This window comes from Mytilus trossulus, unplaced genomic scaffold, assembly GCF_036588685.1.
Source record: "Mytilus trossulus isolate FHL-02 unplaced genomic scaffold, PNRI_Mtr1.1.1.hap1 h1tg000128l__unscaffolded, whole genome shotgun sequence".
In the NCBI taxonomy this organism is placed as follows: domain Eukaryota; kingdom Metazoa; phylum Mollusca; class Bivalvia; order Mytilida; family Mytilidae; genus Mytilus; species Mytilus trossulus.
Window position 1 is genome coordinate 674,610 of NW_026963301.1, and position 22,828 is coordinate 697,437.

Genomic DNA, 22,828 nt, shown 5'->3' on the forward strand with positions numbered 1-22,828 from the left:
TGTGCAAAATAGCTTAAAAAGGTAACTGTAATGCAATACTGATAATATAACCGTCAATGTATAGAATTGATAAATAATCTTGTAACAGAAAGAATAAATAGTAAAATCATTTTCATGAGAATTTTACAGAATGAGAGTTATTTTTAAGGCTATTAAAAGAAAAATGCCCTAAAATTTAAAAAAAATAGATATTAATAAAAACCCATGCAGGTCCTCATGTCATTTACATTGTCAAAATATAGGACACATCATTGTTATTCCAAGACTTAACTAGATACTAGTCAAACTGGTTTGGTATAACTGAGTGCTTCATGCCCTGGATGTCTATTTCACAGTGACCTTATGTGTTTGTGTTAAGAGTACATCATACTGTCATATTTATTGATTTTCTGTTGGGACATGACCTACATTGTAAACATGCAAAACAGTGACTTGAGATTTCAAATTTATAGTATAAATCAATAAAATCTTTAAAAGTTTATTCTAATTTCTATATTATGAACTGATATTAGTATAATAAAAAAAATTTTGGAATTTTATATCCTGGTTGATGTTTCTTTTTGGGAATATATATTTTCTTCATTCTTGTTCACATTATGATTATTCTAACCTTCAATGCACAAAAAATTCAGCTCTCATTTAAAATAATTTGCAACTAAATAATAATCTGTCAGATTTGGTGTAAGCAAAATACAAGGCATTGTATAAGATAACCTGCAAGCATAGTCTATTTCTATAAAGTCAAGCAGACAGTTTTTTTTATCTGAAAAAAACAACCATGTAAAGAAATATATGCAATTAAAAGCCCTAAAACAACTCTAAATTTCAATTTTAACATATTTTGAACAATAAAATCAAGATGCACAAAGTTTAAGTATTGGTCAGAATATAGGGTTCTTTTGTACTTTAACAATATCACAATAACAATAAAGTGACCTTAATTTTGGACAAGGTAAATGGCATGAAGCCAAATTTATCAACTTCTATTGTATGAATGGGATAAACTGACCTTTCAATTCTCAAGGCTAGATAAGTATTTTATAGGCTAAATACAAACTTGCCTGTCAAGGTAGAATTGTAATCTGAGTGATATCGGTGTTATTCAAGTCACCATAAAGGTCATCATTATTGTACTTTTCAAAGAAATCTTATTTTCAAAAACCTGACATTGGTATGAGTTAAAGTGGTTTAATGTGTACCAAGTTCGTCGTTTACTTTATATTTCTTTAAAAACATTTATATGCGATATGCAAATACGTAAACAGCTATTCAAATTTGGCATTAAACGGATAAATTGTCAGCAATGGTTCAAAGGGTTTGTAATGATTAGAATGTTTACATATAATTGCAAGTATTTTGTTTAATCTCATTAAACTTAAATGTGTATTTGCAAGCATAACGGATACTGTGCAAACAGGGTGCAGTTGGCATAAACACGAAAATTGATACATACCATCGGCTCCGTTTGATCCTAAAAGTTAGAGAAAATAGGATAGCATAAGTTCAATAATATAAAAAAATATCTTTTTATTTGTTAATATGGTTTGACTGGTATCATATTGTTCTTTTCTCTCAAAATTTCAGATAACTTTCTTCTTTTTATTCCTTTGTATTCGTAGGAATGGTATTGCAGATTGCGTGGGAAGGTGTGGACAACGGATTTTATTGGTCAAAGAAATTCACATTTTTCAACCTGGTAATCAAAAGTTGGCAAACTCAAGAAATTAAAAATCCACAAAAATAAAATAAGACTTCAATTTACAAAAGTTTGTATGTGGCTTGAAAACTGAACAATAAGTCCAAAACGTTATCGAAGAAATCAAAATGATGATTTGTAAGCAACGTTAAAATATGTTTGTAATAAAACATAGTTAAAATATAATTGCAAGTGATTTGTTTAACCACATGAAAGTTATATGTGTATTTTTAAGAATGCATACCATTGGCTCCGTTTTGTCCGTCTGCGCCTGAAAGTAAGATAAGATATGCTAGTATAAGTACAATACATCAACGTTATCTGTTTTAAAAATATATGACTTTTAGTTGTTAGTGTGCTTTGACAGGTATTATATTTTTCTTTAATCTCAACATTTCAGATAACTAGCTTCTTTTGATTCATTTGTATTTGTAAGGATGTATGGCTGATTTTGTGGGAAAACGTGAACAACCAATTTTATAGTTCAAAGGAATACTCACTGTTAAAGGTTGCATAAGAACGTTGGTAAAACCACGAAATTAAATATCCACTAACATACAATAAGACTTCTATTATCAAAAGAGTGTACCCTTTAAAATCAGACGAATACGCAGTGTGCGTTGTTTGCAAATTCAACAGACAAACTACAGTGCTATTAGGGGATTTGTTCAAACTATCACTTTTAATGGTTAAATTCTTTTTTTTTTTTTTTTAAAGTAAATGAATAGTTTGATTAAAATTTTGATGAAACGTATTTCTTTTGATATTTATTATTTGTGTCTTGTGAGCAAATACGATAAATTGTAACCAGAATGCATTTTTTTTACACGTTGATACATACCAGTTTCTCCTTTGGGTCCTTGAGGTCCTGGTGTTCCTGAAAGTCAGAGATATTTAAAGGTCATCATTATTGTACTTTTCAAAGAAATCTTATTTTCAAAAACCTGACATTGGTATGAGTTAAAGTGGTTTAATGTGTACCAAGTTCGTCGTTTACTTTATATTTCTTTAAAAACATTTATATGCGATATGCAAATACGTAAACAGCTATTCAAATTTGGCATTAAACGGATAAATTGTCAGCAATGGTTCAAAGGGTTTGTAATGATTAGAATGTTTACATATAATTGCAAGTATTTTGTTTAATCTCATTAAACTTAAATGTGTATTTGCAAGCATAACGGATACTGTGCAAACAGGGTGCAGTTGGCATAAACACGAAAATTGATACATACCATCGGCTCCGTTTGATCCTAAAAGTTAGAGAAAATAGGATAGCATAAGTTCAATAATATAAAAAAAATATCTTTTTATTTGTTAATATGGTTTGACTGGTATCATATTGTTCTTTTCTCTCAAAATTTCAGATAACTTTCTTCTTTTTATTCCTTTGTATTCGTAGGAATGGTATTGCAGATTGCGTGGGAAGGTGTGGACAACGGATTTTATTGGTCAAAGAAATTCACATTTTTCAACCTGGTAATCAAAAGTTGGCAAACTCAAGAAATTAAAAATCCACAAAAATAAAATAAGACTTCAATTTACAAAAGTTTGTATGTGGCTTGAAAACTGAACAATAAGTCCAAAACGTTATCGAAGAAATCAAAATGATGATTTGTAAGCAACGTTAAAATATGTTTGTAATAAAACATAGTTCAAATATAATTGCAAGTGATTTGTTTAACCACATGAAAGTTATATGTGTATTTTTAAGAATGCATACCATTGGCTCCGTTTTGTCCGTCTGCGCCTGAAAGTAAGATAAGATATGCTAGTATAAGTACAATACATCAACGTTATCTGTTTTAAAAATATATGACTTTTAGTTGTTAGTGTGCTTTGACAGGTATTATATTTTTCTTTAATCTCAACATTTCAGATAACTAGCTTCTTTTGATTCATTTGTATTTGTAAGGATGTATGGCTGATTTTGTGGGAAAACGTGAACAACCAATTTTATAGTTCAAAGGAATACTCACTGTTAAAGGTTGCATAAGAACGTTGGTAAAACCACGAAATTAAATATCCACTAACATACAATAAGACTTCTATTATCAAAAGAGTGTACCCTTTAAAATCAGACGAATACGCAGTGTGCGTTGTTTGCAAATTCAACAGACAAACTACAGTGCTATTAGGGGATTTGTTCAAACTATCACTTTTAATGGTTAAATTCTTTTTTTTTTTTTTTTAAAGTAAATGAATAGTTTGATTAAAATTTTGATGAAACGTATTTCTTTTGATATTTATTATTTGTGTCTTGTGAGCAAATACGATAAATTGTAACCAGAATGCATTTTTTTTACACGTTGATACATACCAGTTTCTCCTTTGGGTCCTTGAGGTCCTGGTGTTCCTGAAAGTCAGAGATATTTAAAGGTCATCATTATTGTACTTTTCAAAGAAATCTTATTTTCAAAAACCTGACATTGGTATGAGTTAAAGTGGTTTAATGTGTACCAAGTTCGTCGTTTACTTTATATTTCTTTAAAAACATTTATATGCGATATGCAAATACGTAAACAGCTATTCAAATTTGGCATTAAACGGATAAATTGTCAGCAATGGTTCAAAGGGTTTGTAATGATTAGAATGTTTACATATAATTGCAAGTATTTTGTTTAATCTCATTAAACTTAAATGTGTATTTGCAAGCATAACGGATACTGTGCAAACAGGGTGCAGTTGGCATAAACACGAAAATTGATACATACCATCGGCTCCGTTTGATCCTAAAAGTTAGAGAAAATAGGATAGCATAAGTTCAATAATATAAAAAAATATCTTTTTATTTGTTAATATGGTTTGACTGGTATCATATTGTTCTTTTCTCTCAAAATTTCAGATAACTTTCTTCTTTTTATTCCTTTGTATTCGTAGGAATGGTATTGCAGATTGCGTGGGAAGGTGTGGACAACGGATTTTATTGGTCAAAGAAATTCACATTTTTCAACCTGGTAATCAAAAGTTGGCAAACTCAAGAAATTAAAAATCCACAAAAATAAAATAAGACTTCAATTTACAAAAGTTTGTATGTGGCTTGAAAACTGAACAATAAGTCCAAAACGTTATCGAAGAAATCAAAATGATGATTTGTAAGCAACGTTAAAATATGTTTGTAATAAAACATAGTTAAAATATAATTGCAAGTGATTTGTTTAACCACATGAAAGTTATATGTGTATTTTTAAGAATGCATACCATTGGCTCCGTTTTGTCCGTCTGCGCCTGAAAGTAAGATAAGATATGCTAGTATAAGTACAATACATCAACGTTATCTGTTTTAAAAATATATGACTTTTAGTTGTTAGTGTGCTTTGACAGGTATTATATTTTTCTTTAATCTCAACATTTCAGATAACTAGCTTCTTTTGATTCATTTGTATTTGTAAGGATGTATGGCTGATTTTGTGGGAAAACGTGAACAACCAATTTTATAGTTCAAAGGAATACTCACTGTTAAAGGTTGCATAAGAACGTTGGTAAAACCACGAAATTAAATATCCACTAACATACAATAAGACTTCTATTATCAAAAGAGTGTACCCTTTAAAATCAGACGAATACGCAGTGTGCGTTGTTTGCAAATTCAACAGACAAACTACAGTGCTATTAGGGGATTTGTTCAAACTATCACTTTTAATGGTTAAATTCTTTTTTTTTTTTTTTAAAGTAAATGAATAGTTTGATTAAAATTTTGATGAAACGTATTTCTTTTGATATTTATTATTTGTGTCTTGTGAGCAAATACGACAAATTGTAACCAGAATGCATTTTTTTTACACGTTGATACATACCAGTTTCTCCTTTGGGTCCTTGAGGTCCTGGTGTTCCTGAAAGTCAGAGATATTTAAAGGTCATCATTATTGTACTTTTCAAAGAAATCTTATTTTCAAAAACCTGACATTGGTATGAGTTAAAGTGGTTTAATGTGTACCAAGTTCGTCGTTTACTTTATATTTCTTTAAAAACATTTATATGCGATATGCAAATACGTAAACAGCTATTCAAATTTGGCATTAAACGGATAAATTGTCAGCAATGGTTCAAAGGGTTTGTAATGATTAGAATGTTTACATATAATTGCAAGTATTTTGTTTAATCTCATTAAACTTAAATGTGTATTTGCAAGCATAACGGATACTGTGCAAACAGGGTGCAGTTGGCATAAACACGAAAATTGATACATACCATCGGCTCCGTTTGATCCTAAAAGTTAGAGAAAATAGGATAGCATAAGTTCAATAATATAAAAAAATATCTTTTTATTTGTTAATATGGTTTGACTGGTATCATATTGTTCTTTTCTCTCAAAATTTCAGATAACTTTCTTCTTTTTATTCCTTTGTATTCGTAGGAATGGTATTGCAGATTGTGTGGGAAGGTGTGGACAACGGATTTTATTGGTCAAAGAAATTCACATTTTTCAACCTGGTAATCAAAAGTTGGCAAACTCAAGAAATTAAAAATCCACAAAAATAAAATAAGACTTCAATTTACAAAAGTTTGTATGTGGCTTGAAAACTGAACAATAAGTCCAAAACGTTATCGAAGAAATCAAAATGATGATTTGTAAGCAACGTTAAAATATGTTTGTAATAAAACATAGTTAAAATATAATTGCAAGTGATTTGTTTAACCACATGAAAGTTATATGTGTATTTTTAAGAATGCATACCATTGGCTCCGTTTTGTCCGTCTGCGCCTGAAAGTAAGATAAGATATGCTAGTATAAGTACAATACATCAACGTTATCTGTTTTAAAAATATATGACTTTTAGTTGTTAGTGTGCTTTGACAGGTATTATATTTTTCTTTAATCTCAACATTTCAGATAACTAGCTTCTTTTGATTCATTTGTATTTGTAAGGATGTATGGCTGATTTTGTGGGAAAACGTGAACAACCAATTTTATAGTTCAAAGGAATACTCACTGTTAAAGGTTGCATAAGAACGTTGGTAAAACCACGAAATTAAATATCCACTAACATACAATAAGACTTCTATTATCAAAAGAGTGTACCCTTTAAAATCAGACGAATACGCAGTGTGCGTTGTTTGCAAATTCAACAGACAAACTACAGTGCTATTAGGGGATTTGTTCAAACTATCACTTTTAATGGTTAAATTTTTTTTTTTTTTTTTTTAGAGTAAATGAATAGTTTGATTAAAATTTTGATGAAACGTATTTCTTTTGATATTTATTATTTGTGTCTTGTGAGCAAATACGATAAATTGTAACCAGAATGCATTTTTTTTACACGTTGATACATACCAGTTTCTCCTTTGGGTCCTTGAGGTCCTGGTGTTCCTGAAAGTCAGAGATATTTAAAGGTCATCATTATTGTACTTTTCAAAGAAATCTTATTTTCAAAAACCTGACATTGGTATGAGTTAAAGTGGTTTAATGTGTACCAAGTTCGTCGTTTACTTTATATTTCTTTAAAAACATTTATATGCGATATGCAAATACGTAAACAGCTATTCAAATTTGGCATTAAACGGATAAATTGTCAGCAATGGTTCAAAGGGTTTGTAATGATTAGAATGTTTACATATAATTGCAAGTATTTTGTTTAATCTCATTAAACTTAAATGTGTATTTGCAAGCATAACGGATACTGTGCAAACAGGGTGCAGTTGGCATAAACACGAAAATTGATACATACCATCGGCTCCGTTTGATCCTAAAAGTTAGAGAAAATAGGATAGCATAAGTTCAATAATATAAAAAAATATCTTTTTATTTGTTAATATGGTTTGACTGGTATCATATTGTTCTTTTCTCTCAAAATTTCAGATAACTTTCTTCTTTTTATTCCTTTGTATTCGTAGGAATGGTATTGCAGATTGCGTGGGAAGGTGTGGACAACGGATTTTATTGGTCAAAGAAATTCACATTTTTCAACCTGGTAATCAAAAGTTGGCAAACTCAAGAAATTAAAAATCCACAAAAATAAAATAAGACTTCAATTTCAAAAGTTTGTATGTGGCTTGAAAACTGAACAATAAGTCCAAAACGTTATCGAAGAAATCAAAATGATGATTTGTAAGCAACGTTAAAATATGTTTGTAATAAAACATAGTTAAAATATAATTGCAAGTGATTTGTTTAACCACATGAAAGTTATATGTGTATTTTTAAGAATGCATACCATTGGCTCCGTTTTGTCCGTCTGCGCCTGAAAGTAAGACAAGATATGCTAGTATAAGTACAATACATCAACGTTATCTGTTTTAAAAATATATGACTTTTAGTTGTTAGTGTGCTTTGACAGGTATTATAATTTTCTTTAATCTCAACATTTCAGATAACTAGCTTCTTTTGATTCATTTGTATTTGTAAGGATGCATGGCTGATTTTGTGGGAAAACGTGAACAACCAATTTTATAGTTCAAAGGAATACTCACTGTTAAAGGTTGCATAAGAACGTTGGTAAAACCACGAAATTAAATATACACTAACATACAATAAGACTTCTATTATCAAAAGAGTGTACCCTTTAAAATCAGACGAATATGCAGTGTGCGTTGTTTGCAAATTCAACAGACAAACTACAGTGCTATTAGGGGATTTGTTCAAACTATCACTTTTAATGGTTAAATTCTTCTTTTTTTTTTAAAGTAAATGAATAGTTTGATTAAAATTTTGATGAAACGTATTTCTTTTGATATTTATTATTTGTGTCTTGTGAGCAAATACGATAAATTGTAACCAGAATGCATTTTTTTTACACGTTGATACATACCAGTTTCTCCTTTGGGTCCTTGAGGTCCTGGTGTTCCTGAAAGTCAGAGATATTTAAAGGTCATCATTATTGTACTTTTCAAAGAAATCTTATTTTCAAAAACCTGACATTGGTATGAGTTAAAGTGGTTTAATGTGTACCAAGTTCGTCGTTTACTTTATATTTCTTTAAAAACATTTATATGCGATATGCAAATACGTAAACAGCTATTCAAATTTGGCATTAAACGGATAAATTGTCAGCAATGGTTCAAAGGGTTTGTAATGATTAGAATGTTTACATATAATTGCAAGTATTTTGTTTAATCTCATTAAACTTAAATGTGTATTTGCAAGCATAACGGATACTGTGCAAACAGGGTGCAGTTGGCATAAACACGAAAATTGATACATACCATCGGCTCCGTTTGATCCTAAAAGTTAGAGAAAATAGGATAGCATAAGTTCAATAATATAAAAAAATATCTTTTTATTTGTTAATATGGGTTGTCTGGTATCATATTGTTCTTTTCTCTCAAAATTTCAGATAACTTTCTTCTTTTTATTCCTTTGTATTCGTAGGAATGGTATTGCAGATTGCGTGGGAAGGTGTGGACAACGGATTTTATTGGTCAAAGAAATTCACATTTTTCAACCTGGTAATCAAAAGTTGGCAAACTCAAGAAATTAAAAATCCACAAAAATAAAATAAGACTTCAATTTACAAAAGTTTGTATGTGGCTTGAAAACTGAACAATAAGTCCAAAACGTTATCGAAGAAATCAAAATGATGATTTGTAAGCAACGTTAAAAAATGTTTGTAATAAAAACAATGTTAAAATATAATTGCAAGTGATTTGTTTAACCACATGAAAGTTATATGTGTATTTTTAAGAATGCATACCATTGGCTCCGTTTTGTCCGTCTGCGCCTGAAAGTAAGATAAGATATGCTAGTATAAGTACAATACATCAACGTTATCTGTTTTAAAAATATATGACTTTTAGTTGTTAGTGTGCTTTGACAGGTATTATATTTTTCTTTAATCTCAACATTTCAGATAACTAGCTTCTTTTGATTCATTTGTATTTGTAAGGATGTATGGCTGATTTTGTGGGAAAACGTGAACAACCAATTTTATAGTTCAAAGGAATACTCACTGTTAAAGGTTGCATAAGAACGTTGGTAAAACCACGAAATTAAATATCCACTAACATACAATAAGACTTCTATTATCAAAAGAGTGTACCCTTTAAAATCAGACGAATACGCAGTGTGCGTTGTTTGCAAATTCAACAGACAAACTACAGTGCTATTAGGGGATTTGTTCAAACTATCACTTTTAATGGTTAAATTCTTTTTTTTTTTTTTTTTAAAGTAAATGAATAGTTTGATTAAAATTTTGATGAAACGTATTTCTTTTGATATTTATTATTTGTGTCTTGTGAGCAAATACGATAAATTGTAACCAGAATGCATTTTTTTTACACGTTGATACATACCAGTTTCTCCTTTGGGTCCTTGAGGTCCTGGTGTTCCTGAAAGTCAGAGATATTTAAAGGTCATCATTATTGTACTTTTCAAAGAAATCTTATTTTCAAAAACCTGACATTGGTATGAGTTAAAGTGGTTTAATGTGTACCAAGTTCGTCGTTTACTTTATATTTCTTTAAAAACATTTATATGCGATATGCAAATACGTAAACAGCTATTCAAATTTGGCATTAAACGGATAAATTGTCAGCAATGGTTCAAAGGGTTTGTAATGATTAGAATGTTTACATATAATTGCAAGTATTTTGTTTAATCTCATTAAACTTAAATGTGTATTTGCAAGCATAACGGATACTGTGCAAACAGGGTGCAGTTGGCATAAACACGAAAATTGATACATACCATCGGCTCCGTTTGATCCTAAAAGTTAGAGAAAATAGGATAGCATAAGTTCAATAATATAAAAAAATATCTTTTTATTTGTTAATATGGTTTGACTGGTATCATATTGTTCTTTTCTCTCAAAATTTCAGATGACTTTCTTCTTTTTATTCCTTTGTATTCATAGGAATGGTATTGCAGATTGCGTGGGAAGGTGTGGACAACGGATTTTATTGGTCAAAGAAATTCACATTTTTCAACCTGGTAATCAAAAGTTGGCAAACTCAAGAAATTAAAAATCCACAAAAATAAAATAAGACTTCAATTTACAAAAGTTTGTATGTGGCTTGAAAATTGAACAATAAGTCCAAAACGTTATCGAAGAAATCAAAATGATGATTTGTAAGCAACGTTAAAAAATGTTTGTAATAAAAACAATGTTAAAATATAATTGCAAGTGATTTGTTTAACCACATGAAAGTTATATGTGTATTTTTAAGAATGCATACCATTGGCTCCGTTTTGTCCGTCTGCGCCTGAAAGTAAGATAAGATATGCTAGTATAAGTACAATACATCAACGTTATCTGTTTTAAAAATATATGACTTTTAGTTGTTAGTGTGCTTTGACAGGTATTATATTTTTCTTTAATCTCAACATTTCAGATAACTAGCTTCTTTTGATTCATTTGTATTTGTAAGGATGTATGGCTGATTTTGTGGGAAAACGTGAACAACCAATTTTATAGTTCAAAGGAATACTCACTGTTAAAGGTTGCATAAGAACGTTGGTAAAACCACGAAATTAAATATCCACTAACATACAATAAGACTTCTATTATCAAAAGAGTGTACCCTTTAAAATCAGACGAATACGCAGTGTGCGTTGTTTGCAAATTCAACAGACAAACTACAGTGCTATTAGGGGATTTGTTCAAACTATCACTTTTAATGGTTAAATTCTTTTTTTTTTTTTTTAAAGTAAATGAATAGTTTGATTAAAATTTTGATGAAACGTATTTCTTTTGATATTTATTATTTGTGTCTTGTGAGCAAATACGATAAATTGTAACCAGAATGCATTTTTTTTTACACGTTGATACATACCAGTTTCTCCTTTGGGTCCTTGAGGTCCTGGTGTTCCTGAAAGTCAGAGATATTTAAAGGTCATCATTATTGTACTTTTCAAAGAAATCTTATTTTCAAAAACCTGACATTGGTATGAGTTAAAGTGGTTTAATGTGTACCAAGTTCGTCGTTTACTTTATATTTCTTTAAAAACATTTATATGCGATATGCAAATACGTAAACAGCTATTCAAATTTGGCATTAAACGGATAAATTGTCAGCAATGGTTCAAAGGGTTTGTAATGATTAGAATGTTTACATATAATTGCAAGTATTTTGTTTAATCTCATTAAACTTAAATGTGTATTTGCAAGCATAACGGATACTGTGCAAACAGGGTGCAGTTGGCATAAACACGAAAATTGATACATACCATCGGCTCCGTTTGATCCTAAAAGTTAGAGAAAATAGGATAGCATAAGTTCAATAATATAAAAAAAATATCTTTTTATTTGTTAATATGGTTTGACTGGTATCATATTGTTCTTTTCTCTCAAAATTTCAGATAACTTTCTTCTTTTTATTCCTTTGTATTCGTAGGAATGGTATTGCAGATTGCGTGGGAAGGTGTGGACAACGGATTTTATTGGTCAAAGAAATTCACATTTTTCAACCTGGTAATCAAAAGTTGGCAAACTCAAGAAATTAAAAATCCACAAAAATAAAATAAGACTTCAATTTACAAAAGTTTGTATGTGGCTTGAAAACTGAACAATAAGTCCAAAACGTTATCGAAGAAATCAAAATGATGATTTGTAAGCAACGTTAAAAAATGTTTGTAATAAAAACAATGTTAAAATATAATTGCAAGTGATTTGTTTAACCACATGAAAGTTATATGTGTATTTTTAAGAATGCATACCATTGGCTCCGTTTTGTCCGTCTGCGCCTGAAAGTAAGATAATATATGCTAGTATAAGTACAATACATCAACGTTATCTGTTTTAAAAATATATGACTTTTAGTTGTTAGTGTGCTTTGACAGGTATTATATTTTTCTTTAATCTCAACATTTCAGATAACTAGCTTCTTTTGATTCATTTGTATTTGTAAGGATGTATGGCTGATTTTGTGGGAAAACGTGAACAACCAATTTTATAGTTCAAAGGAATACTCACTGTTAAAGGTTGCATAAGAACGTTGGTAAAACCACGAAATTAAATATCCACTTACATACAATAAGACTTCTATTATCAAAAGAGTGTACCCTTTAAAATCAGACGAATACGCAGTGTGCGTTGTTTGCAAATTCAACAGACAAACTACAGTGCTATTAGGGGATTTGTTCAAACTATCACTTTTAATGGTTAAATTCTTTTTTTTTTTTTTTTTTTAAAGTAAATGAATAGTTTGATTAAAATTTTGATGAAACGTATTTCTTTTGATATTTATTATTTGTGTCTTGTGAGCAAATACGATAAATTGTAACCAGAATGCATTTTTTTTACACGTTGATACATACCAGTTTCTCCTTTGGGTCCTTGAGGTCCTGGTGTTCCTGAAAGTCAGAGATATTTAAAGGTCATCATTATTGTACTTTTCAAAGAAATCTTATTTTCAAAAACCTGACATTGGTATGAGTTAAAGTGGTTTAATGTGTACCAAGTTCGTCGTTTACTTTATATTTCTTTAAAAACATTTATATGCGATATGCAAATACGTAAACAGCTATTCAAATTTGGCATTAAACGGATAAATTGTCAGCAATGGTTCAAAGGGTTTGTAATGATTAGAATGTTTACATATAATTGCAAGTATTTTGTTTAATCTCATTAAACTTAAATGTGTATTTGCAAGCATAACGGATACTGTGCAAACAGGGTGCAGTTGGCATAAACACGAAAATTGATACATACCATCGGCTCCGTTTGATCCTAAAAGTTAGAGAAAATAGGATAGCATAAGTTCAATAATATAAAAAAAAATATCTTTTTATTTGTTAATATGGTTTGACTGGTATCATATTGTTCTTTTCTCTCAAAATTTCAGATAACTTTCTTCTTTTTATTCCTTTGTATTCGTAGGAATGGTATTGCAGATTGCGTGGGAAGGTGTGGACAACGGATTTTATTGGTCAAAGAAATTCACATTTTTCAACCTGGTAATCAAAAGTTGGCAAACTCAAGAAATTAAAAATCCACAAAAATAAAATAAGACTTCAATTTACAAAAGTTTGTATGTGGCTTGAAAACTGAACAATAAGTCCAAAACGTTATCGAAGAAATCAAAATGATGATTTGTAAGCAACGTTAAAAAATGTTTGTAATAAAAACAATGTTAAAATATAATTGCAAGTGATTTGTTTAACCACATGAAAGTTATATGTGTATTTTTAAGAATGCATACCATTGGCTCCGTTTTGTCCGTCTGCGCCTGAAAGTAAGATAAGATATGCTAGTATAAGTACAATACATCAACGTTATCTGTTTTAAAAATATATGACTTTTAGTTGTTAGTGTGCTTTGACAGGTATTATATTTTTCTTTAATCTCAACATTTCAGATAACTAGCTTCTTTTGATTCATTTGTATTTGTAAGGATGTATGGCTGATTTTGTGGGAAAACGTGAACAACCAATTTTATAGTTCAAAGGAATACTCACTGTTAAAGGTTGCATAAGAACGTTGGTAAAACCACGAAATTAAATATCCACTAACATACAATAAGACTTCTATTATCAAAAGAGTGTACCCTTTAAAATCAGACGAATACGCAGTGTGCGTTGTTTGCAAATTCAACAGACAAACTACAGTGCTATTAGGGGATTTGTTCAAACTATCACTTTTAATGGTTAAATTCTTCTTTTTTTTTTTTTTAAAGTAAATGAATAGTTTGATTAAAATTTTGATGAAACGTATTTCTTTTGATATTTATTATTTGTGTCTTGTGAGCAAATACGATAAATTGTAACCAGAATGCATTTTTTTTACACGTTGATACATACCAGTTTCTCCTTTGGGTCCTTGAGGTCCTGGTGTTCCTGAAAGTCAGAGATATTTAAAGGTCATCATTATTGTACTTTTCAAAGAAATCTTATTTTCAAAAACCTGACATTGGTATGAGTTAAAGTGGTTTAATGTGTACCAAGTTCGTCGTTTACTTTATATTTCTTTAAAAACATTTATATGCGATATGCAAATACGTAAACAGCTATTCAAATTTGGCATTAAACGGATAAATTGTCAGCAATGGTTCAAAGGGTTTGTAATGATTAGAATGTTTACATATAATTGCAAGTATTTTGTTTAATCTCATTAAACTTAAATGTGTATTTGCAAGCATAACGGATACTGTGCAAACAGGGTGCAGTTGGCATAAACACGAAAATTGATACATACCATCGGCTCCGATTGATCCTAAAAGTTAGAGAAAATAGGATAGCATAAGTTCAATAATATAAAAAAAATATCTTTTTATTTGTTAATATGGTTTGACTGGTATCATATTGTTCTTTTCTCTCAAAATTTCAGATAACTTTCTTCTTTTTATTCCTTTGTATTCGTAGGAATGGTATTGCAGATTGCGTGGGAAGGTGTGGACAACGGATTTTATTGGTCAAAGAAATTCACATTTTTCAACCTGGTAATTAAAAGTTGGCAAACTCAAGAAATTAAAAATCCACAAAAATAAAATAAGACTTCAATTTACAAAAGTTTGTATGTGGCTTGAAAACTGAACAATAAGTCCAAAACGTTATCGAAGAAATCAAAATGATGATTTGTAAGCAACGTTAAAATATGTTTGTAATAAAAACAATGTTAAAATATAATTGCAAGTGATTTGTTTAACCACATGAAAGTTATATGTGTATTTTTAAGAATGCATACCATTGGCTCCGTTTTGTCCGTCTGCGCCTGAAAGTAAGATAAGATATGCTAGTATAAGTACAATACATCAACGTTATCTGTTTTAAAAATATATGACTTTTAGTTGTTAGTGTGCTTTGACAGGTATTATATTTTTCTTTAATCTGAACATTTCAGATAACTAGCTTCTTTTGATTCATTTGTATTTGTAAGGATGTATGGCTGATTTTGTGGGAAAACGTGAACAACCAATTTTATAGTTCAAAGGAATACTCACTGTTAAAGGTTGCATAAGAACGTTGGTAAAACCACGAAATTAAATATCCACTAACATACAATAAGACTTCTATTATCAAAAGAGTGTACCCTTTAAAATCAGACGAATACGCAGTGTGCGTTGTTTGCAAATTCAACAGACAAACTACAGTGCTATTAGGGGATTTGTTCAAACTATCACTTTTAATGGTTAAATTCTTCTTTTTTTTTTTTTTTAAAGTAAATGAATAGTTTGATTAAAATTTTGATGAAACGTATTTCTTTTGATATTTATTATTTGTGTCTTGTGAGCAAATACGATAAATTGTAACCAGAATGCATTTTTTTTTACACGTTGATACATACCAGTTTCTCCTTTGGGTCCTTGAGGTCCTGGTGTTCCTGAAAGTCAGAGATATTTAAAGGTCATCATTATTGTACTTTTCAAAGAAATCTTATTTTCAAAAACCTGACATTGGTATGAGTTAAAGTGGTTTAATGTGTACCAAGTTCGTCGTTTACTTTATATTTCTTTAAAAACATTTATATGCGATATGCAAATACGTAAACAGCTATTCAAATTTGGCATTAAACGGATAAATTGTCAGCAATGGTTCAAAGGGTTTGTAATGATTAGAATGTTTACATATAATTGCAAGTATTTTGTTTAATCTCATTAAACTTAAATGTGTATTTGCAAGCATAACGGATACTGTGCAAACAGGGTGCAGTTGGCATAAACACGAAAATTGATACATACCATCGGCTCCGTTTGATCCTAAAAGTTAGAGAAAATAGGATAGCATAAGTTCAATAATATAAAAAAAATATCTTTTTATTTGTTAATATGGTTTGACTGGTATCATATTGTTCTTTTCTCTCAAAATTTCAGATAACTTTCTTCTTTTTATTCCTTTGTATTCGTAGGAATGGTATTGCAGATTGCGTGGGAAGGTGTGGACAACGGATTTTATTGGTCAAAGAAATTCACATTTTTCAACCTGGTAATCAAAAGTTGGCAAACTCAAGAAATTAAAAATCCACAAAAAAAAAATAAGACATCAATTTACAAAAGTTTGTATGTGGCTTGAAAACTGAACAATAAGTCCAAAACGTTATCGAAGAAATCAAAATGATGATTTGTAAGCAACGTTAAAATATGTTTGTAATAAAAACAATGTTAAAATATAATTGAAAGTGATTTGTTTAACCACATGAAAGTTATATGTGTATTTTTAAGAATGCATACCATTGGCTCCGTTTTGTCCGTCTGCGCCTGAAAGTAAGATAAGATATGCTAGTATAAGTACAATACATCAACGTTATCTGTTTTAAAAATATATGACTTTTAGTTGTTAATGTGCTTTGACAGGTATTATATTTTTCTTTAATCTGAACATTTCAGATAACTAGCTTCTTTTGATTCATTTGTATTTGTAAGGATGTATGGCTGATTTTGTGGGAAAACGTGAACAACCAATTTTATAGTTCAAAGGAATACTCACTGTTAAAGGTTGCATAAGAACGTTGGTAAAACCACGAAATTAAATATCCACTAACATACAATAAGACTTCTATTATCAAAAGAGTGTACCCTTTAAAATCAGATGAATACGCAGTGTGCGTTGTTTGCAAATTCAACAGACAAACTACAGTGCTATTAGGGGATTTGTTCAAACTATCACTTTTAATGGTTAAATTCTTCTTTTTTTTTTTTAAAGTAAATGAATAGTTTGATTAAAATTTTGATGAAACGTATTTCTTTTGATATTTATTATTTGTGTCTTGTGAGCAAATACGATAAATTGTAACCAGAATGCATTTTGTTTACACGTTGATACATACCAGTTTCTCCTTTGGGTCCTTGAGGTCCTGGTGTTCCTGAAAGTCAGAGATATTTAAAGGTCATCATTATTGTACTTTTCAAAGAAATCTTATTTTCAATAACCTGACATTGGTATGAGTTAAAGTGGTTTAATGTGTACCAAGTTCGTCGTTTACTTTATATTTCTTTAAAAACATTTATATGCGATATGCAAATACGTAAACAGCTATTCAAATTTGGCATTAAACGGATAAATTGTCAGCAATGGTTCAAAGGGTTTGTAATGATTAGAATGTTTACATATAATTGCAAGTATTCTGTTTAATCTCATTAAACTTAAATGTGTATTTGCAAGCATAACGGATACTGTGCAAACAGGGTGCAGTTGGCATAAACACGAAAATTGATACATACCATCGGCTCCGTTTGATCCTAAAAGTTAGAGAAAATAGGATAGCATAAGTTCAATAATATAAAAAAAATATCTTTTTATTTGTTAATATGGTTTGACTGGTATCATATTGTTCTTTTCTCTCAAAATTTCAGATAACTTTCTTCTTTTTATTCCTTTGTATTCGTAGGAATGGTATTGCAGATTGCGTGGGAAGGTGTGGACAACGGATTTTATTGGTCAAAGAAATTCACATTTTTCAACCTGGTAATTAAAAGTTGGCAAACTCAAGAAATTAAAAATCCACAAAAATAAAATAAGACTTCAATTTACAAAAGTTTGTATGTGGCTTGAAAACTGAACAATAAGTCCAAAACGTTATCGAAGAAATCAAAAAGATTATTTGTAAGCAACGTTAAAAAATGTTTGTAATAAAAACAATGTTAAAATATAATTGCAAGTGATTTGTTTAACCACATGAAAGTTATATGTGTATTTTTAAGAATGCATACCATTGGCTCCGTTTTGTCCGTCTGCGCCTGAAAGTAAGATAAGATATGCTAGTATAAGTACAATACATCAACGTTATCTGTTTTAAAAATATATGACTTTTAGTTGTTAGTGTGCTTTGACAGGTATTATATTTTTCTTTAATCTGAACATTTCAGATAACTAGCTTCTTTTGATTCATTTGTATTTGTAAGGATGTATGGCTGATTTTGTGGGAAAACGTGAACAACCAATTTTATAGTTCAAAGGAATACTCACTGTTAAAGGTTGCATAAGAACGTTGGTAAAACCACGAAATTAAATATCCACTAACATACAATAAGACTTCTATTATCAAAAGAGTGTACCCTTTAAAATCAGACGAATACGCAGTGTGCGTTGTTTGCAAATTCAACAGACAAACTACAGTGCTATTAGGGGATTTGTTCAAACTATCACTTTTAATGGTTAAATTCTTCTTTTTTTTTTTTTTTAAAGTAAATGAATAGTTTGATTAAAATTTTGATGAAACGTATTTCTTTTGATATTTATTATTTGTGTCTTGTGAGCAAATACGATAAATTGTAACCAGAATGCATTTTTTTTACACGTTGATACATACCAGTTTCTCCTTTGGGTCCTTGAGGTCCTGGTGTTCCTGAAAGTCAGAGATATTTAAAGGTCATCATTATTGTACTTTTCAAAGAAATCTTATTTTCAAAAACCTGACATTGGTATGAGTTAAAGTGGTTTAATGTGTACCAAGTTCGTCGTTTACTTTATATTTCTTTAAAAACATTTATATGCGATATGCAAATACGTAAACAGCTATTCAAATTTGGCATTAAACGGATAAATTGTCAGCAATGGTTCAAAGGGTTTGTAATGATTAGAATGTTTACATATAATTGCAAGTATTTTGTTTAATCTCATTAAACTTAAATGTGTATTTGCAAGCATAACGGATACTGTGCAAACAGGGTGCAGTTGGCATAAACACGAAAATTGATACATACCATCGGCTCCGTTTGATCCTAAAAGTTAGAGAAAATAGGATAGCATAAGTTCAATAATATAAAAAAAATATCTTTTTATTTGTTAATATGGTTTGACTGGTATCATATTGTTCTTTTCTCTCAAAATTTCAGATAACTTTCTTCTTTTTATTCCTTTGTATTCGTAGGAATGGTATTGCAGATTGCGTGGGAAGGTGTGGACAACGGATTTTATTGGTCAAAGAAATTCACATTTTTCAACCTGGTAATCAAAAGTTGGCAAACTCAAGAAATTAAAAATCCACAAAAAAAAAATAAGACATCAATTTACAAAAGTTTGTATGTGGCTTGAAAACTGAACAATAAGTCCAAAACGTTATCGAAGAAATCAAAATGATGATTTGTAAGCAACGTTAAAATATGTTTGTAATAAAAACAATGTTAAAATATAATTGAAAGTGATTTGTTTAACCACATGAAAGTTATATGTGTATTTTTAAGAATGCATACCATTGGCTCCGTTTTGTCCGTCTGCGCCTGAAAGTAAGATAAGATATGCTAGTATAAGTACAATACATCAACGTTATCTGTTTTAAAAATATATGACTTTTAGTTGTTAATGTGCTTTGACAGGTATTATATTTTTCTTTAATCTGAACATTTCAGATAACTAGCTTCTTTTGATTCATTTGTATTTGTAAGGATGTATGGCTGATTTTGTGGGAAAACGTGAACAACCAATTTTATAGTTCAAAGGAATACTCACTGTTAAAGGTTGCATAAGAACGTTGGTAAAACCACGAAATTAAATATCCACTAACATACAATAAGACTTCTATTATCAAAAGAGTGTACCCTTTAAAATCAGATGAATACGCAGTGTGCGTTGTTTGCAAATTCAACAGACAAACTACAGTGCTATTAGGGGATTTGTTCAAACTATCACTTTTAATGGTTAAATTCTTCTTTTTTTTTTTTAAAGTAAATGAATAGTTTGATTAAAATTTTGATGAAACGTATTTCTTTTGATATTTATTATTTGTGTCTTGTGAGCAAATACGATAAATTGTAACCAGAATGCATTTTGTTTACACGTTGATACATACCAGTTTCTCCTTTGGGTCCTTGAGGTCCTGGTGTTCCTGAAAGTCAGAGATATTTAAAGGTCATCATTATTGTACTTTTCAAAGAAATCTTATTTTCAATAACCTGACATTGGTACGAGTTAAAGTGGTTTAATGTGTACCAAGTTCGTCGTTTACTTTATATTTCTTTAAAAACATTTATATGCGATATGCAAATACGTAAACAGCTATTCAAATTTGGCATTAAACGGATAAATTGTCAGCAATGGTTCAAAGGGTTTGTAATGATTAGAATGTTTACATATAATTGCAAGTATTCTGTTTAATCTCATTAAACTTAAATGTGTATTTGCAAGCATAACGGATACTGTGCAAACAGGGTGCAGTTGGCATAAACACGAAAATTGATACATACCATCGGCTCCGTTTGATCCTAAAAGTTAGAGAAAATAGGATAGCATAAGTTCAATAATATAAAAAAAAATATCTTTTTATTTGTTAATATGGTTTGACTGGTATCATATTGTTCTTTTCTCTCAAAATTTCAGATAACTTTCTTCTTTTTATTCCTTTGTATTCGTAGGAATGGTATTGCAGATTGCGTGGGAAGGTGTGGACAACGGATTTTATTGGTCAAAGAAATTCACATTTTTCAACCTGGTAATCAAAAGTTGGCAAACTCAAGAAATTAAAAATCCACAAAAATAAAATAAGACTTCAATTTACAAAAGTTTGTATGTGGCTTGAAAACTGAACAATAAGTCCAAAACGTTATCGAAGAAATCAAAATGATGATTTGTAAGCAACGTTAAAAAATGTTTGTAATAAAAACAATGTTAAAATATAATTGCAAGTGATTTGTTTAACCACATGAAAGTTATATGTGTATTTTTAAGAATGCATACCATTGGCTCCGTTTTGTCCGTCTGCGCCTGAAAGTAAGATAAGATATGCTAGTATAAGTACAATACATCAACGTTATCTGTTTTAAAAATATATGACTTTTAGTTGTTAGTGTGCTTTGACAGGTATTATATTTTTCTTTAATCTGAACATTTCAGATAACTAGCTTCTTTTGATTCATTTGTATTTGTAAGGATGTATGGCTGATTTTGTGGGAAAACGTGAACAACCAATTTTATAGTTCAAAGGAATACTCACTGTTAAAGGTTGCATAAGAACGTTGGTAAAACCACGAAATTAAATATCCACTAACATACAATAAGACTTCTATTATCAAAAGAGTGTACCCTTTAAAATCAGACGAATACGCAGTGTGCGTTGTTTGCAAATTCAACAGACAAACTACAGTGCTATTAGGGGATTTGTTCAAACTATCACTTTTAATGGTTAAATTCTTCTTTTCTTTTTTTTTTAAAGTAAATGAATAGTTTGATTAAAATTTTGATGAAACGTATTTCTTTTGATATTTATTATTTGTGTCTTGTGAGCAAATACGATAAATTGTAACCAGAATGCATTTTTTTTACACGTTGATACATACCAGTTTCTCCTTTGGGTCCTTGAGGTCCTGGTGTTCCTGAAAGTCAGAGATATTTAAAGGTCATCATTATTGTACTTTTCAAAGAAATCTTATTTTCAAAAACCTGACATTGGTATGAGTTAAAGTGGTTTAATGTGTACCAAGTTCGTCGTTTACTTTATATTTCTTTAAAAACATTTATATGCGATATGCAAATACGTAAACAGCTATTCAAATTTGGCATTAAACGGATAAATTGTCAGCAATGGTTCAAAGGGTTTGTAATGATTAGAATGTTTACATATAATTGCAAGTATTTTGTTTAATCTCATTAAACTTAAATGTGTATTTGCAAGCATAACGGATACTGTGCAAACAGGGTGCAGTTGGCATAAACACGAAAATTGATACATACCATCGGCTCCGTTTGATCCTAAAAGTTAGAGAAAATAGGATAGCATAAGATCAATAATATAAAAAAAATATCTTTTTATTTGTTAATATGGTTTGACTGGTATCATATTGTTCTTTTCTCTCAAAATTTCAGATAACTTTCTTCTTTTTATTCCTTTGTATTCGTAGGAATGGTATTGCAGATTGCGTGGGAAGGTGTGGACAACGGATTTTATTGGTCAAAGAAATTCACATTTTTCAACCTGGTAATCAAAAGTTGGCAAACTCAAGAAATTAAAAATCCACAAAAATAAAATAAGACTTCAAATTACAAAAGTTTGTATGTGGCTTGAAAACTGAACAATAAGTCCAAAACGTTATCGAAGAAATCAAAATGATGATTTGTAAGCAACGTTAAAAAATGTTTGTAATAAAAACAATGTTAAAATATAATTGCAAGTGATTTGTTTAACCACATGAAAGTTATATGTGTATTTTTAAGAATGCATACCATTGGCTCCGTTTTGTCCGTCTGCGCCTGAAAGTAGGATAAGATATGCTAGTATAAGTACAATACATCAACGTTATCTGTTTTAAAAATATATGACTTTTAGTTGTTAGTGTGCTTTGACAGGTATTATATTTTTCTTTAATCTCAACATTTCAGATAACTATCTTCCT

At 29.8% G+C, this 22,828-nt stretch overlaps 1 protein-coding gene across 1 annotated transcript in view; it reads right to left on the reverse strand.

Moving 5' to 3' along the window:
• Nucleotides 1–22,828, reverse strand: part of LOC134700276 (collagen alpha-1(I) chain-like) — a 159,033-nt gene that overhangs the window by 79,020 nt on the left and 57,185 nt on the right. The window contains exons 46-60 of the mRNA XM_063561634.1: nt 22,170–22,187; nt 20,687–20,704; nt 19,208–19,225; nt 17,726–17,743; nt 16,247–16,264; nt 14,764–14,781; nt 13,282–13,299; nt 11,799–11,816; nt 10,320–10,337; nt 8,840–8,857; nt 7,366–7,383; nt 5,888–5,905; nt 4,411–4,428; nt 2,932–2,949; nt 1,454–1,471 (exon numbers count right to left, since the gene is read on the reverse strand). Coding sequence (XP_063417704.1) covers nt 1,454–1,471; nt 2,932–2,949; nt 4,411–4,428; nt 5,888–5,905; nt 7,366–7,383; nt 8,840–8,857; nt 10,320–10,337; nt 11,799–11,816; nt 13,282–13,299; nt 14,764–14,781; nt 16,247–16,264; nt 17,726–17,743; nt 19,208–19,225; nt 20,687–20,704; nt 22,170–22,187 — 270 coding nt within the window. The remainder of the gene's footprint in view (nt 1–1,453; nt 1,472–2,931; nt 2,950–4,410; nt 4,429–5,887; nt 5,906–7,365; nt 7,384–8,839; nt 8,858–10,319; nt 10,338–11,798; nt 11,817–13,281; nt 13,300–14,763; nt 14,782–16,246; nt 16,265–17,725; nt 17,744–19,207; nt 19,226–20,686; nt 20,705–22,169; nt 22,188–22,828) is intronic.